This window comes from Triticum aestivum, chromosome 3A (assembly GCF_018294505.1).
Source record: "Triticum aestivum cultivar Chinese Spring chromosome 3A, IWGSC CS RefSeq v2.1, whole genome shotgun sequence".
NCBI classification, from domain to species: Eukaryota; Viridiplantae; Streptophyta; class Magnoliopsida; order Poales; family Poaceae; genus Triticum; species Triticum aestivum.
This window is the reverse complement of record NC_057800.1, coordinates 662125545-662140808: the sequence shown is the minus strand read 5'-3', so window position 1 is coordinate 662140808 and position 15264 is coordinate 662125545. Positions and strand designations below refer to the sequence as shown.

Genomic DNA, 15264 nt, shown 5'->3' with positions numbered 1-15264 from the left:
AGGTATGTCACCTAGCGGTGCTTCAAGGACATAATTCTTCTATGCAGCAATGAGGATAAACCTCAGATCACGGACCCAGTCCGCATCATTGCTACTATCATCTTTGAACTAAGTTTTCTCTAGGAACATATATAAAACATGGGTAAGCAACAACGCGAGCTATTGATCTACAACATTATTTGCAAAATACTATCAGGACTAAGTTCATGATAAATTAAAGTTCAATTAATCAAATTACTTAAGAACTTCCACTTAGATATACATCCCTCTAATCATCTAAGTGATCACGTGATCCAAATCAACTAAACCATAACCGATCATCACGTGAAATGGAGTAGTTTTCAATGGTGAACATCATTATGTTGATCATATCTACTATATGATTCACGCTCGACCTTTCGGTCCCCAGTGTTCCGAGGCCATATCTGCATATGCTAGGCTCGTCAAGTTTAACCCGAGTATTCTGCGTGTGCAAAATTGGCTTGCTCCCATTGTAGATGAACGTAGAGCTTATCACACCCGATCATCACGTGGTGTCTCGGCACGACGAACTTTGGCAACGGTGTATACTCAGGGAGTACACTTTTATCTTGAAATTTAGTGAGAGATCATCATATAAAGCTACTGCCGAACTAAGCAAAATAAGATGTATAAAAGATAAACATCACATGCAATCAAAAATATGTGACATGATATGGCCATCATCATCTTGTGCCTTTGATCTCTCCAAAGTACTGTCATGATCTCCATTGTTACCGGCATGACACCATGATCTCCATCATCTTAATCTTTTATCAACGTGTCGTCACATGGTTATCTCACCAGCTATTGCTTTTGCAACTATTGCTATCGCATAGTGATAAAGTAAAGCAATTATATGACACTTGCATCTTATGCGATAAAGAAACAACCATAAGGTTTCTGCCAGCTGCCGATAACTTCAACAAAACATGATCGTCTCATACAACAATTTATATCTCATCACGTCTTAACCATATCACATCACAACATGCTCTGCAAAAACAAGTTAGACGTCATCTACTTTGTTGTTGCAAGTTTTACGTGGCTGCTACGGGCTGAGTAAGAACCGTTCTTACCTACGCATCAAAACCACAACGATAGTTCGTCAAGTTAGCGATGTTTTAACCTTCTCAAGGACCGGGCGTAGCCACACTCGGTTCAACTAAAGTTGGAGAAACTGACACCCGCCAGCCACTTGTGTGCAAAGCACGTCGGTAGAAACAGTCTCGCGTAAGCGTACGCGTAATGTCGGTCCGGGCCGCTTCATCCAATAATACCGCCGAACCAAAGTATGACATGCTGGTAAGCAGTATGACTTGTATCGTCCACAGCTCACTTGTGTTCTACTCGTGCATATACAACGCATAAAACCTGGCTCGGATGCCACTGTTGGGGAACGTAGTAATTTCAAAAATTTCCTACGCACACGCAAGATCATGGTGATGCATAGCAACGAGAGGGGAGAGTGTGTCCACGTACCCTCGTAGACTGAAAGCGGAAGCGTTAGCATAACGCGGTTGATGTAGTCGTACGTCTTCACGATCCAACCGATCCAAGTACCGAACACACGACACCTTCGAGTTCAGCACACGTTCAGCTCGATGACGTCCCACGAACTCCGATCCAGCAGAGCTTCACGAGAGACTTCCGTCAGCACGACAGCATGATGACGGTGATGATGTTGCTACCGACGCAGGGTTTCGCCTAAGCACCACTATGATATGACCGAGGTGGAATATGATGGAGGGGGCACCGCACATGGCTGGAATAGATCAACTGATCAACTTGTGTGTCTATGGGGTGCCCCTGGCCACGTATATAAATGAGTGGAGGAGGGGAGGGGTCGGCCCTCTCTATGGCGCGCCTTAGGGGAGTCCTACTCCCACCGGGAGTAGGATTCCCCTTTTCCTAGTAGAACTAGGAGCCCTTCCAAGTAGTAGGAGTAGGAGAGAAGGAAAGGGAAAAGAGAAGAGAAGGAAGGAGGGGGCGCAGCCCTTCCCCCTAGTCCAATTCGGACTAGGCCTTGGGGGAGCGCGCGGCTTGCCTCTCTCTCTTTCCCCTAAAGCCCAATAAGGCTCATACACTCCCCCGCGAATTCTCGTAACTCTCCGGTACTCCGATAAATACCCGAATCACTCGGAATCTTTCCGATGTCCGAATATAGTCGTCCAATATATCGATCTTTACGTCTCGACCATTTCGAGACTCCTCGTCATGTCCCCACCGGGACTCCGTACTACCTTCGGTACATCAAAACACATAAACTCATAATACCGATCGTCACCGAACGTTAAGCATGCGGACCCTACGAGTTCGAGAACTATGTAGACATGACCGAGACTCATCTCCGGTCAATAACCAATAGCGGAACCTGGATGCTCATATTGGCTCCCACATATTCTACGAAGATCTTTATCAGTCAAACCGCATAACAACATACGTTGTTCCCATTGTCATCGGTATGTTACTTGCCCGAGATTCGATCGTCGGTATCTCAATACCTAGTTCAATCTCATTACCGGCAAGTCTCTTTACTCGTTCCGTAATACATCATCCCGCAACTAACTCATTAGTTACAATGCTTGCAAGGCTTATAGTGATGTGTATTACCGAGTGGGCCCAGAGATACCTCTCCGACAATCGGAGTGACAAATCCTAATATCGAAATACGCCAACCCAACAAGTACCTTCGAAAACACCTGTAGAGTGCCTTTATAATCACCCAGTTACGTTGTGACGTTTGGTAGCACACAAAGTGTTCCTCCGGTAAACGGGAGTTACATAATCTCATAGTTATAGGAACATGTATAAGTCATGAAGAAAGCAATAGCAACAAACTAAACGATCAAGTGCTAAGCTAACGGAATGGGTCAAGTCAATCACATCATTCTCTAATGATGTGATCCCGTTAATCAAATGACAACTCATGTCTATGGTTAGGAAACATAACCATCATTGATTCAACGAGTTAGTCAAGTAGAGGCATACTAGTGGCACTTTGTTTGTCTATATATTCACACATGTACTAAGTTTCCGGTTAATACAATTCTAGCATGAATAATAAACATTTATCATGATATAAGGAAATATAAATAACAATTTTATTATTGCCTCTAGGGCATATTTCCTTCATCATGGTCGTCCAAGCGGCAGCCCACTGTCTCGCGGTCTAGCGCCGAGGCTGAGTACCGCGCTTTGGCTAATGTTGTTGCTGAGGCTCCTGGCTTCGTCAGCTTCTTCACAAGCTCTTGTGTCATGTTGATAAGGCGAAAGTCGTCTACTACGACAACGTCTCCGCCGTCTACCTCTCCGCCAACCCGGTTCATCATCGTCGCACCAAGCACATTGAACTTGATATCCATTTTGTTCGGGATCAGGTGGCTCTTGGCCATGTTCATGTTCTACACGTTCCCACCTCCCAACAATATGCCGATATCATGACCAAAGGCTTGCCTACGACGTTCTTCGAGGAGTTCTGGTCCAGTCTCTGTGTCAGCAACGGTGTCGCTTCGACTGCGGGGGGTGTTGAGATATGTATTTAGCACATGTATTCTTGTACTCCAAGTCTCCTCCTTTTGTATAGTTGAGGATATCACTTGCCCTATGTACTATATATACTTGTGCATATGCACCCATCAATACATTGAGAGTTGCATCATATTCCTCTACAAATAGAAATAAGAGACCATCAGTTTGATGGCTGAGGGACCAATAAACGACGCCTCCAAGGAGGAGACAGGCGTCCGCAGACGTCGTCGTCGTCAGCCTGACAAGGTCAACCACGTCATTTGTTGGAGCCACACCAATCAACCTGAGAGAGCATTGCGGCCAACCAACAAACACACCCAATGTATCTTGGCTAAAGAATATCTCCGCCAGTCAACTAGCATGACGTCAAGGGTATATCGAGGTACATTGCCAGCGACATGAAGCCCCTAGAGGAACCTCAATATAGATAACAGTTGAGCACCACCGAAGAAGACGCCGAGGACGGGTGGACGTAGCAAGGGTGAGGATGTCAGATGGACTAGGGAGGAAGGACGACAAGCAACGCCTCCGAGAAGGAGAACGGTGTCCGCAGACGTCGTTGTTGCCAGCAATGACCGAGGCACTACTACAGGAATGCCTAGCAGTGGCGGGTGGGAAAAGGCCAGTGGTGGCAGGCCAGGCTCCCAAGGCCGCCCGCCACCGATCTCTCGCCACTGCTATAACCGCATCAGTGGCGGGCGTCCGCCCGCCACCGGCAATAGCGGTTCTCCCATAGCACCCGCCACTGGAGAGATAGGCTACAATATACCAATTGTTGACATTACGGGTTGACACACATTACTCTAAAAGCCATAGTCATATGATTCTCAATGTAACTGAACCAGACTGAATCATTTTGGAAACAAATGACTAAATAATTAAGTAACACTTCAAATTTGTTCGACTCAAGAAACAAATATCAATGTATCGATCACATCCATATTAACATACTAATTAACTAACACTTCAGCTGTTGATATATTCATGACTTAAACCATATTTCTAAACATGGTCGACGGCAACCATCATCTGAAAGTCGTTGCGGCTGCTCTTCCTTATGGTGCTTATCACAAGGGTGTCTAGCCTTAATTCTCTCTTTCCCGTCAAGAACTCCTGCCAGCCGGACTCATAGAAGGATATGCGTCCGTTCGATTTTGTCTTGTATTGAACGTTGGTGACACGCCCTATTGGTCCATGGCGTACTCCAACGATGCTGGCGGCGGGGATGTCCACTCCGGAAAATATCTTCATAGGTAACTTCTGAACTCCCCATCATTAAGAGCAAATAAAGAGCACACCCTGCCATGTAAAAAGAAACAAAATATTTAAGGAATAACAATGAACAAAATGGCACCAGCTTAAGGAGCTGAATTAAAAGACACGTCAAGCCATAACCTGGTAAAAATAATTGTGGTAACTTGTATGCAAGTGACTGGTAATTTGAACTTATCAGCCAGGATAACTTTCTTAATTGACATTGAATCTTGTTACTAATACCACTGGTACTTAACATTCAGACAACAAGGTAATTCCCACATAATACACATGTTACAGAAAAGCAACAAAAGTGCATGCCAATATAATACCCGTGGAAAGAAGAAGACCATGATAACAATAATGGGCACACAAACAACAAACAGAGAAATGGATATTCATGGACCGACAATAAATGCATTTTTTTAGTCTAAATGCATATTGTCATAGCGAAAAATGTCACAGTAACTAAATACATGTACAAAACAAATCATGAATGTCTCTTTAAATTCAAATGGAGCTTCCATTAAACTTCTAACATTAAACAAGAAAAATTAACAAGCAATAAGCCAATCATAATTGAAAAGAAAAATTTAAAATAAGAGAGGAATTTGATGGTAACCACTAACCAATACAGTGGTAATTTCAAGCAATAAGCCATGGTAAATATCAAGCATTATGTTATATCTGAAGCAAGTGAACTAGCGTGGGATTTCAAGGTAACCACTAACAAAAATACAGTGGTAATGACAAGCAAAGGGACATGGTAAAAAAAATAAAGCATTATGCTAGATCTAGCACACAATTTCATGGTAACCACTAACAAATCCAGTGGTAATTTCAAGCAACAGACCCTGGTAGATAAGCATTATGCACAGATTTTTGTTGCAATAATTAAGTATTAGACTAGAACCTTGCCCAATACCTCATGACACATCTGCAATCAAAACACGTCAAGGAGGGGATTGGGTATAGAATTCAGTTCCACATACAAAAATTCACCACCCAGTAGGAACTAACTAATCCAGAATCTCAAAACAAACTTCCTCAGATTGTGGAAATCCAAGTGCCAAACGAGAAATCCATGCACTCACACACAACAAAAATCTAAGTACACCGTTGGATTGAACCAAAAAACAAGTCAGGAACCAACAAGCACCCACCCTACCCGACCAAATCGAGCTTAAACCGCGGGGGAAATCAGACCCTATCCACCACCCACCGACGACTAATCTGGATTAAGCTATTGCGGGTTCGCACCATCTACGCCTAAACTACAACACCACCCCAGTGTCAGACAAAAATAGAACGAACCCACAACACATCAAACTCTTTCTGCCCGTCAATCTCAAGCAACCTAACACCCTTGAACAAAATGCTCGCTGCACTTTCCAAAAAAATAGTATGCGCTCTCCAAAAATCCTCTGCGGAACCCCGCGTTTACCCCACGCCGCACACAGCAAGTGGGGTAGGAATCTCACCGGCAGGAATTGGGTCGCCGACTGCCACAGAAGCAACCGCGGCCCCTGCCTCGATTCGCCGTGGAAGAAGCAGAGTTGCCCGCGATTCCGCCTCGATTCACCTAAGGGGGAAGAGATGGGGGAGCCAGAAACGAAGGAGTGGCGGAGTGGGGCGAAGTGGGAGCCATTGCAGAATCAACGCGCGCAGTTGGGGGAGAAGAGGAGAGGGGATCGTGTGCGAGAGGCCGCGACGATTGGAGAAGAAACCGGCACGGGCCCACTTGCCATACACACATTACGTAACCGGCTATGAACGCGCGGGGCCATCGTGGTTTGACTTATCGCACGGGGAACCCTGTGCGTACCATCCAAATTGGACGGGACCCACTTCATTCGGATCTAATAACAAAATCAGAACGTTTGGAAAATACAAATTTCGCTTAAAATTAAACCATGCATCAATAAAATACGGTAACACACATTCCACATGTATAATGATTGAGCTGTTGGGCCAATCGTATCTGAACACCTATCCCAGGTTCTGAAAATTCAGGCTAGCCCTGAAACGACGAGAAGTCTATGTCATGTCGCCAGCGTCCTCTACCCTCCTTCCGTAAGACAAACCCTGTTCCAAAGCTTCAAGGTTGCAATTTAAGAAGCCATGCACCAACTCTCTGGCCGTTCCTCTTGGAAGCAACATGGAAAACATCCTGGGACCCTTCTGAGCTCGAGCGGATAAATCAACCCCAGGGCTGCATATGCATAATCCATCACTTTAAAGACATGAAGCTAGCTATCTTTGACGCTCATACTTCCAGCAACTTTCCCAGCTTCTTTCCGCTGTGTCTGCGCCTGAACGTTGTACTGCTTTTGCAGCTCCCGGAGCCTCTCAAGGAGTTCTTGGAACGAAGGGCGGCGTTGTGGGTCACTGCTCACAAAAAAGGATAATCATTTCATGGGATCGGGAATAGGTTATTTAGTACTGGCATGAAGTCTGGTATGTACCTGTCCCAACAACTCTGGATCATCGATGCCCACTGAGGATCCACATCCCTTGGAATTTCCAGTCTGTGATCCATGAAACCTACGGCTCCGATGACCTGCAACATAGGGGCCGCAAAGCTTGTATTATTATGTCAAAATAAAACGAAGCTAAAAAGAAACCAAGTTCTCTTAAACTGCAATGATTGTGTGATTTCGCTTCTTGGAAAAGATCCACCATTCACCAGTAAGCTAGCATTTTTCAAGAATTCTTTTTGGCTCTAAGACGCCACAAAAAGGGATCAACAGAAAAATCATCTACGTATCTAGCATGAACCACACTGAAAGGAGACTGGATGAATTATACGAAGCAAAGAAACATTAAAGTTTGTTACTATGACGCTGTATCTAAGTAGATTACAGTGTACATTACGGTGTGCAATTTGGTTGCCAACTTGCCACCAAATGTTGATAAAAGAAATCAAATTAACAGCTAACCAATATGCATAGAAAAAATGTACCTGCATTGTATTGTGAGTATCCCAGGGAATCTTCTGAGTAACAAGCTCCCACAGGACTACTCCATAACTGAATACATCAGACCTAAACTTAATAAAAAGGAAGAAATGGTTAATAATCCGTAGATAACAAAAACATAGGTTGTTCAAGAATTTCCAAAGCTGAGCTTACTTTTCATTTGAAGGTTCACTCCGTAGCACCTCTGGAGCCATCCACTGCGGCTGGACGTGGAAACGAAGTTATCAGGTAGTACTAGTTTAAAGTTTATGACAATTTTGTCAGTCTGGAGAATCCATGTCAAAAGTTAAGTTCACTGATACTTACTGTTCCTTTTCCAGTTTTTGTTGTCAGAAATGTTTCGAGTTTCAGACGTGAAAGACCAAAGTCTGCAACCTAATAGAAACAAGTGAGATGAGACAACATAAAGTATGCAGACCAAAGTTTCATGCTAACCTTTACAGTCCAATTCTTATCAACCAGCAGGTTTGGCGATTTCAAATCACGGTGCACAACAGTGGGAATGGAATTGTGAAGATAGTTCATGCCCCTTGCCTGCAACAATATTAATTCTTGTTCTAAGAATCCACATGGAAGAATCTGTACTCGACAAAGAAATATCAAGTAACTTCTATCTCAATGGGTTAAGAGGGTTATGGTAACAATATTGCATATCATGATCACATGAATCATGATTGAATTTTGCTGATATAATCTTCAGTTATAATAGTAACATAATGTGTGATATAGCACAAGATACAGTATATTAGATGGCAGGTACATGATATCACCTATTTTCCGTATCATTCTTCCATATACTTAAGCTACAAATATGGCTTAGCCTACATGCAGTTTAACTTCGCTTTTAGGCAATTGCAAAAAATAATTCTGTATCTATTCAAAACATCTCTTGAGATCTTCAAATGAAGAATGTTTATCCAGTTCTTCTGTTACAACATGTTCATTTCTCAAAAAGTTCCATGTAGTATATTTGGCTGGACATTTCCTGATTCCTTAACCAGCTGTTAAAAGAAAATACACTCACAATGTCTATAGCCATGTTAACTCTCCGTCTTGGATCCATCTTGCCAATGTTAGTTCGGAGCAACCGGAACAAACTCCCGCTGCATTATGGGGCTTGGAAGTGTTATACAGAATAAGTAAAACAAAATGAGCTCTTGTGAGATTATAAATTCTACACAGCTACCAAAGAATGCCAAAACTATATTTCCAATAGCAAGAATAGTTCAAAACCTATGGAAAAGAAAAACAACTCCACCTAGAATAAAATCAATGCATGGTATGTCAGAAGTGCTTTTAGTATCAACCGAAAACAACCGGGGGCATTAGCACTCCCAACTTTGTGAACAAGAGGGAAGTATAAAAGACGGGTGGTTGCTTACAGAACCATGCGTGCCAGCCGTTGAGCTACCCATCAGTCCTTAGAAATGTTCTTACTAGTATCTATGAGAAACACGTGTAGGAAGATATACAACATACCGTGGGAGAAATTCAGTAACAATACAAAGTCGTTGCTGCGACAGAACTGCACCCATGAAAAGTATTATATTGGGATGTCGTAGTTTCTTCATCAATGATACCTACACATTTGAAGGATATAAATATAGTCATGGCCACAAAATATGGAAAAGGGATCACAGGATTTAAAATTGTCGATGTAATGCTAATTGACCCACACACAAAATCAACAAAAGTGAAGATTTGTCAACACCATATGTTTTCTTCATATTTATCCACATGGTTATATTAACAAAGGATAGCGAAACTAGTAACAGTAGGTTCTATGAACATCATGGAGTGTCAGAGTTTAGTCGCAATCTTGCATTTAGTTTCTGTAGTGGAGTGTCTGTCTCAATAACACAGTAGATATCATGTAGTTTCATTGCCATTATACCCAAATTCTAGAGCAATTATATGTAGATATAGATGCCCACCTCTTGTCTGAAGGTATTTATCATTTCTTCTGAATATTCCTGCTTGGAGAATACTTTAGCTGCCACGTCCTACAGGAACATGGATAGATACTGAAAATTTATGGTTAAGATGTAAAAATCCATTCATTACCATGCAACAGAAACGATATACCAACTTACCGAGCCATGCCACAGAGCATGATACACTGTTCCGCAACAACCTGTATGCATCGAACGTCAAAATAGCACAAACTAGCCTGTTTGTTACAAGAAAAAGGACAATACCAGATTGCATACAACAGTCTAACAATAGGGATATCATTGTTAATCCTGTGTGATTATCTACATGGACTTTCAGGAGTAAACAAGTACTCCCTCCGTTCCGAATTACTTGTCGCAGGTATGGATGTATGTAGATGTATTTTAGTTCTAGATACATCCATTTTTATGACGAGTAATTTGGAACGGAGGGAGTAAATGCATAACCATATGAACAAAAATGTCATCACTGTTGTGGAGGCGTATCACTTGCAACTTAGGATCTCAGAATAGACATTCATGCCACCAGGGACTAATGTAAAATCATGAAATTAACTGAACTATTATGATTAATGAAGATTAGAAGAAACATAACTGATCTGGATTATGCCAACGATAAGAGGAGAATACACAAGCTTTTATTAAGAAGCATGAAGAGCGAGGAATTTTACTGACAAATAACTGATCTGGACTATGCCTATGAGCTATTAAGATGCATGCATAGTGTGAATTACTGACAAAGAACAAACAGCTCAAGTAGTTCTTACGATTACAAGCTATGCCTATGCCTAGTACTAAATTGTTTGAGGTACTCCCTCCGTTCGGAATTACTTGTCGCAGAAATGGATGTATCTAGATGTATTTTAGTTCTAGATACATCCATATCCAAGACAAGTAATTCCGAACGGAGGGAGTACATGTTAACAAGAGATCTGAGTGCCTACAGATGGAGTAATTGCAAAGGGAAAAGTAACTACCTTGACCTACTTGTTCTCCGATTACTAGGTCTTCCCAGAGAATCTCATAATCTGAGCAGTCTGCTTCATAATCTACTGTCTCAATACTGCTGCTGTTAGTACTCCCAGTGCTGTTCATGCTACTCATGCTGTTTATGTTGAAATCCCACCAGGAACCTGAGACCTCATATTTGCTAGCCAAAGTGTATTCGCTGTTTTGGCAGTCTGGAATTATGAAAGGCTCTAGAACTGCAACTCTCTGATGATTCTGGTCATTCTCTTGCTTATCATGCAACTGTATTGAGTTCATGTTATTCTTTCCGGAACCCCCATCAATTTCATGTCCTTTCCAAGGGCATATGCCCTTCTTCGCCAATAATGCCTCAGCCTTTGCATTAAATATCTTGTGAAACCCTACTTTTCCCTCTCCTGAATCATCACTACTTTTGCACGACTTGTCAACAAAGACACGATGCATTACATCCCCACTAGGGGTGTTTTCTTCACTTATTGCCAACTCGGCTTGGAGATCAAGTGCAGAATACTGGCCCTCACAGTCACTACCATATTGTTTATCGCCATTCTGACATGTCCTTATCCGAGAACGGACTCTACTTGTCACACTGGTAACCTGTGTTGTTATTCCAACACCGAGAAAAGAATACACTAAGAAATCAATGAAGAATAAATACCAGAAAGAGTAAGTTTCCATTGAAATTAAACAGCATTATCATATCTTCTGTTATTCAGCAATGCAACTTACCAAAGTTACTATCTTGGAGGTGGTAGTAGATCGAACAGGTTGCTGTGAGTGAAGAGAACGTTCGTTTAGTGAATCACTTTTAGGCCGGTTGTTAGCATGAAATTGGGACTTTCTGGTACTTGGGTAGGATTTCGCTGAGCCTGAGGGACTAAATATCTCCTCTAATGTCCATACATCAAGCGAGAGACCAATGAGGCCCACCAAGCTACCATCATCATCGTATAAAGGGCTGTTATGGATTAAAATAAGAAACCTCTCACCTGACTTGTTCTTAACAGGAAACTTCCCTCTCCAACACTTCCCCGTAAATATTTTCTGGATGACAATTTGTGCTGCATCATAGTCAGCGGGATGAACGATTAATTCAACGGCATTCCGGCCAATTGCTTCTGATGCAGAATAGCCAAACATATGCTCAGAATACCGGCTCCTAGATTACAGAACAAAAAGGAAGAATTTGGTAAAACATGCATACACAGAAACTAGCAGAGTCAATTGTGAGTAGGAATGCCTACTACATAAGAATTGGATCTATACTAATTACATGCATCAGATATGCTATGTATTTTAATAAAAAAAAGTGAAATGCACTTTGTACTAAGTAAATTGCTAGTTCTGTCACTTTTGCAAAAGTTTTCACTTTGCCCTAGGCGGCTTCGATATATTGCACTTTGCACCAGGAATACTATAGACACGAATACAGAAGTTCTCATTTTGATTGTACTATGCAACGAAATATATCTGTAATTTTTGGTTGAAAAATATCAATATTGGAGACCTTCATGAAATACGAGTATATGCTCCTTTAAAGATGGGTGTGGCTAGATCTCAGTCGACTGAGATTTAACCAAGTCTAAGTCAAGTGATATAACATATAAAAAGAAAGAAAAAATAAAAATATTTTTTGCACGGATCTCCACATAAGATCCCACGAATATAGCATCGACTGATTTAGCAATCCCATTTAAAGATACGTGCACAATTTTTAACCAAAAAATGGTTCTTTTAGCAAACTTTATAGGCATATACGTCATTCCATAATACACTTGTATATATTTTCCTTAGATTTTTGGAACTCTTTGTATGCGTGTTTGAAGAGACCTGGTGCGTAGTTATTGTACTCAACCAGCTGGTACAGAGCGGAAACTTCTGCAAAACCGGGTGCAAAATGACACAGTGGCAATCTACTCACAAAATAGCAAGGGCTCAAGATTAAAAAAGAGCGATCATTTTCACTAGATGTTCCTTCTTAAATCTCATATCTCACATTAAACAGCTTGCCAGAAACCAGCATAACTTCGCCAACAATCGTTTAAGGCTTTCCAAATTGAAATCAGATAAAAAAACTATAAGAAATATTATGTACAGAGACTATTAATGGTTGATAAAAACCACCATCAAAACAGATGTTCACGAAATATGCCGCATTGAAAGATTGTTGACCATTTTATTCCAAGTACTGCTAGCCTTTCCTGTTCTGGGAGGGGGAAGCTGGTTTGTTTGGTTTCTGTAGTTTTGTTTGGCTGCGGCTTGTTGCTTTTTTTTTACTTTTTGTATCTTTGTAGTACTGGTGATGGCGGTTTCTTTATTGGAAATCGACGAGGAGGCTCGTTGCTTCAAAAAAAAAATATTCCAAGTAACTGAGACATTGTAGACCTCTAAGGCAGATACGATGCTTCTACATTTGCTAAAGGAAAATCAGGGGATCAAGTTTGCTTACTAACATGTGTAACATAAAATATTTCTTGAATGATATCATGGTGAAACAGCCAGAGAAAAACATTCTTCTGATACCTCCCTTCAGTGCTTGAACTAACCTAACCAAGTTTATGTATGCACGGTGAGTTGATCACAAGAAGCAACCAAAAAATATCCCATTGGTTTACTTCCAAAGTCACTGTCAGCGCAACAAAACACCGTAGCGTCATCACTTGAACAAGCTAGAGACTGCACTCATGCAAGGGCAGTTCAATACAACCCAAAGGGGGAAAGGGCGTACTAGGTAGCAAAGATTGCATAATCAACTAAGCAAAAGCCCCATGTCTGAACTTCGATCGCCGCGCCATCTAAAAAGACAAAAGGAAATCTATGAATAGCGCTAGTCCAGCATTTCGTCGAGCACCTGGTGAGCAATGAGCACACACAGCCGAAACAAGATAGGCAAGGGGACCTCACCAGTACAGGAACCTCCCGTCGGGGGCAATGACGTGCACGGCCTGCCCCAGCGACTGCAGTATCCAGTTGCAGTGCCTGTCGGGCAACCTGCCGCGGGCGGCGACCTGCCACGACGACGAGAGCCGCGCGCGGCGCCGGGCCGCGGACTGCGCGCCGCGGGGACGGTCCGCCGGCATGAGCCTGCCTACCTCCCGCTTGAGCTCGGCGTGCCCCTCCTCCAGCACCCGTAGCTTCTTCAGCAGCGCGTCCGCCTCCATGGCGGGCGCCGATGCCACTGACGGATGGAACGGCAATGGCCCGCCATTTTACTCCGAGATGTCGGCATGTCGCCGATTAAAAATGTCGATCGGAAGGGAAGATCTGGCCAAACGGCTTTGCTCATGCCTGACATAATCAGTGGGCAAAGCGCAGCTCTGCTGTACACCTCTCCTCACTGTTCCGCTTTGCTGAGATTCTCCTCTTCCGTTCCAAGTTTTCCTCCCATTCCCGGCCATGCTTTCGCGCGCTTTCTCCTCCTCTCTCTCTCTCTCTCTCTCTCTCTCTCTGTACGCGTCCTTCAAATCAGCTAGCTTCCGGCCGGCGCCAGGACTCATCTCTTTTTTAAAACACTAATTAGGATGTAGATGTACGCGCGTACACTCACACCACCACAAATACAACGCTTACGAAAGACCAGGTCAAAGTTGTGAAGCTTGAAGATCAAGGAAGGGATCACATGTGTCTCACTATTACTCCCTCCGTTCCTAAATAGTCGTTCCGTTTCAAATTACTTGTCGCAGGTATAGATGTATCTAGATGTATTTTAGTTTTAGATATATCCATTTCTACGACAAGTAATTTGAAACGGAATGAGTATAAGTCTTTGTAGAGATTTCACTAAATAGACTACATACGGAACAAAATGAATGAATTTACACTTCAAATACATCTATATACATCCGTATGTGGTTCATAGTAGAATCTCTACAAAGACTTATATTTAAGAACGGAAGGAGTATAAAAATATCGCCTTCCATTAAAATAATATTCGCATTACTGAGACAACAAAACGTCAAATCCAAGATTTGATCCCGTGGGCTGGGTACCACACCACCATCCTCTGACCATCAAATAACTAATTTTTTTGCTCTCGCCTCAAAAGAGTAAATTGTATAGAACAACCACTTTGAGGGCTATATTTACGAAAAACACTAGGATACAGAATCATTGCAGAAAGCACCACGTCTAGTGTAATTTTTTTGCAAAAATCACTGATCGGCGGATCGGGCTGAGTTAAGTGAGTTTATGACAACTGGGGCCAGTTTTTTGCCTACGTGGTACCCCAGGCCGTCCCGACAGCCGGCAGACGGCGTTAGACGGCGCCGTTCGGTCCTAGCAGTCAAAAGCGCCAACTGTTACTCCTTCTCCACTCTGCTCGCTCGCTCTCTTCTCGCTCTCGCTCTCGCTCTGTTCTTGGTCGCCGCACCTGTCGCCGCCGCGCCACGCCGCCGCCGCAGCGCCATGGTGTCGTGGAGTGATGGGTCGGATAGCAGCGAGCACACCAGGCAGTACATGAGCTCAGATTTCGACGATGGCACCATTAAAGTCAGTTCTCAGAGTTAGGGTTAGGGTTTGATATTTGGGGATTTTTGGAATGA

The 15264-nt window shown here is 42.8% G+C and overlaps 1 protein-coding gene across 4 annotated transcripts; it reads right to left on the bottom strand.

The window, feature by feature from the left end:
- Positions 1–4396: 4396 nt before the first annotated feature.
- LOC123063045 (probable serine/threonine-protein kinase DDB_G0267514) lies at positions 4397–14255 on the bottom strand. 4 transcript variants are annotated; one of them, XM_044486761.1, is made up of 15 exons: positions 13628–14255; positions 11713–11882; positions 11453–11613; positions 10711–11320; positions 9875–9915; positions 9716–9784; positions 9261–9361; positions 8806–8884; positions 8217–8315; positions 8088–8156; positions 7935–7984; positions 7766–7847; positions 7269–7363; positions 6285–7191; positions 4397–4848 (listed from the first exon to the last, which is right to left on the bottom strand). In XM_044486761.1, exons 1-14 carry the CDS (start codon positions 13882–13884, stop codon positions 7053–7055), a joined length of 2022 nt encoding a protein of 673 aa, XP_044342696.1. In that variant the 5' UTR covers positions 13885–14255; the 3' UTR covers positions 4397–4848; positions 6285–7052. The 4 variants fall into 4 exon arrangements, with proteins under 4 accessions (XP_044342696.1, XP_044342695.1, XP_044342697.1 ...); XM_044486760.1 differs by having other exon boundaries at positions 11453–11882; XM_044486763.1 differs by lacking the exon at positions 4397–4848 and having other exon boundaries at positions 7176–7191; positions 8088–8149; positions 11453–11882.
- Between the last annotated feature and the right edge of the window lie 1009 nt (positions 14256–15264).

Coding starts and splice junctions, on each gene's coding strand:
- LOC123063045 (XM_044486760.1), bottom strand. CDS start 13,884: ATGGAGGCGGACGCGCTGCTGAAGAAGCTACGGGTGCTGGAGGAGGGG. Junction 9,785..9,874: donor ATGCTCTGTGGCATGGCTCG/GTAAGTTGGTAT, acceptor ATGTTCCTGTAG/GACGTGGCAGCTAAAGTATT. Junction 8,885..9,260: donor GTTACTGAATTTCTCCCACG/GTATGTTGTATA, acceptor CCCATAATGCAG/CGGGAGTTTGTTCCGGTTGC.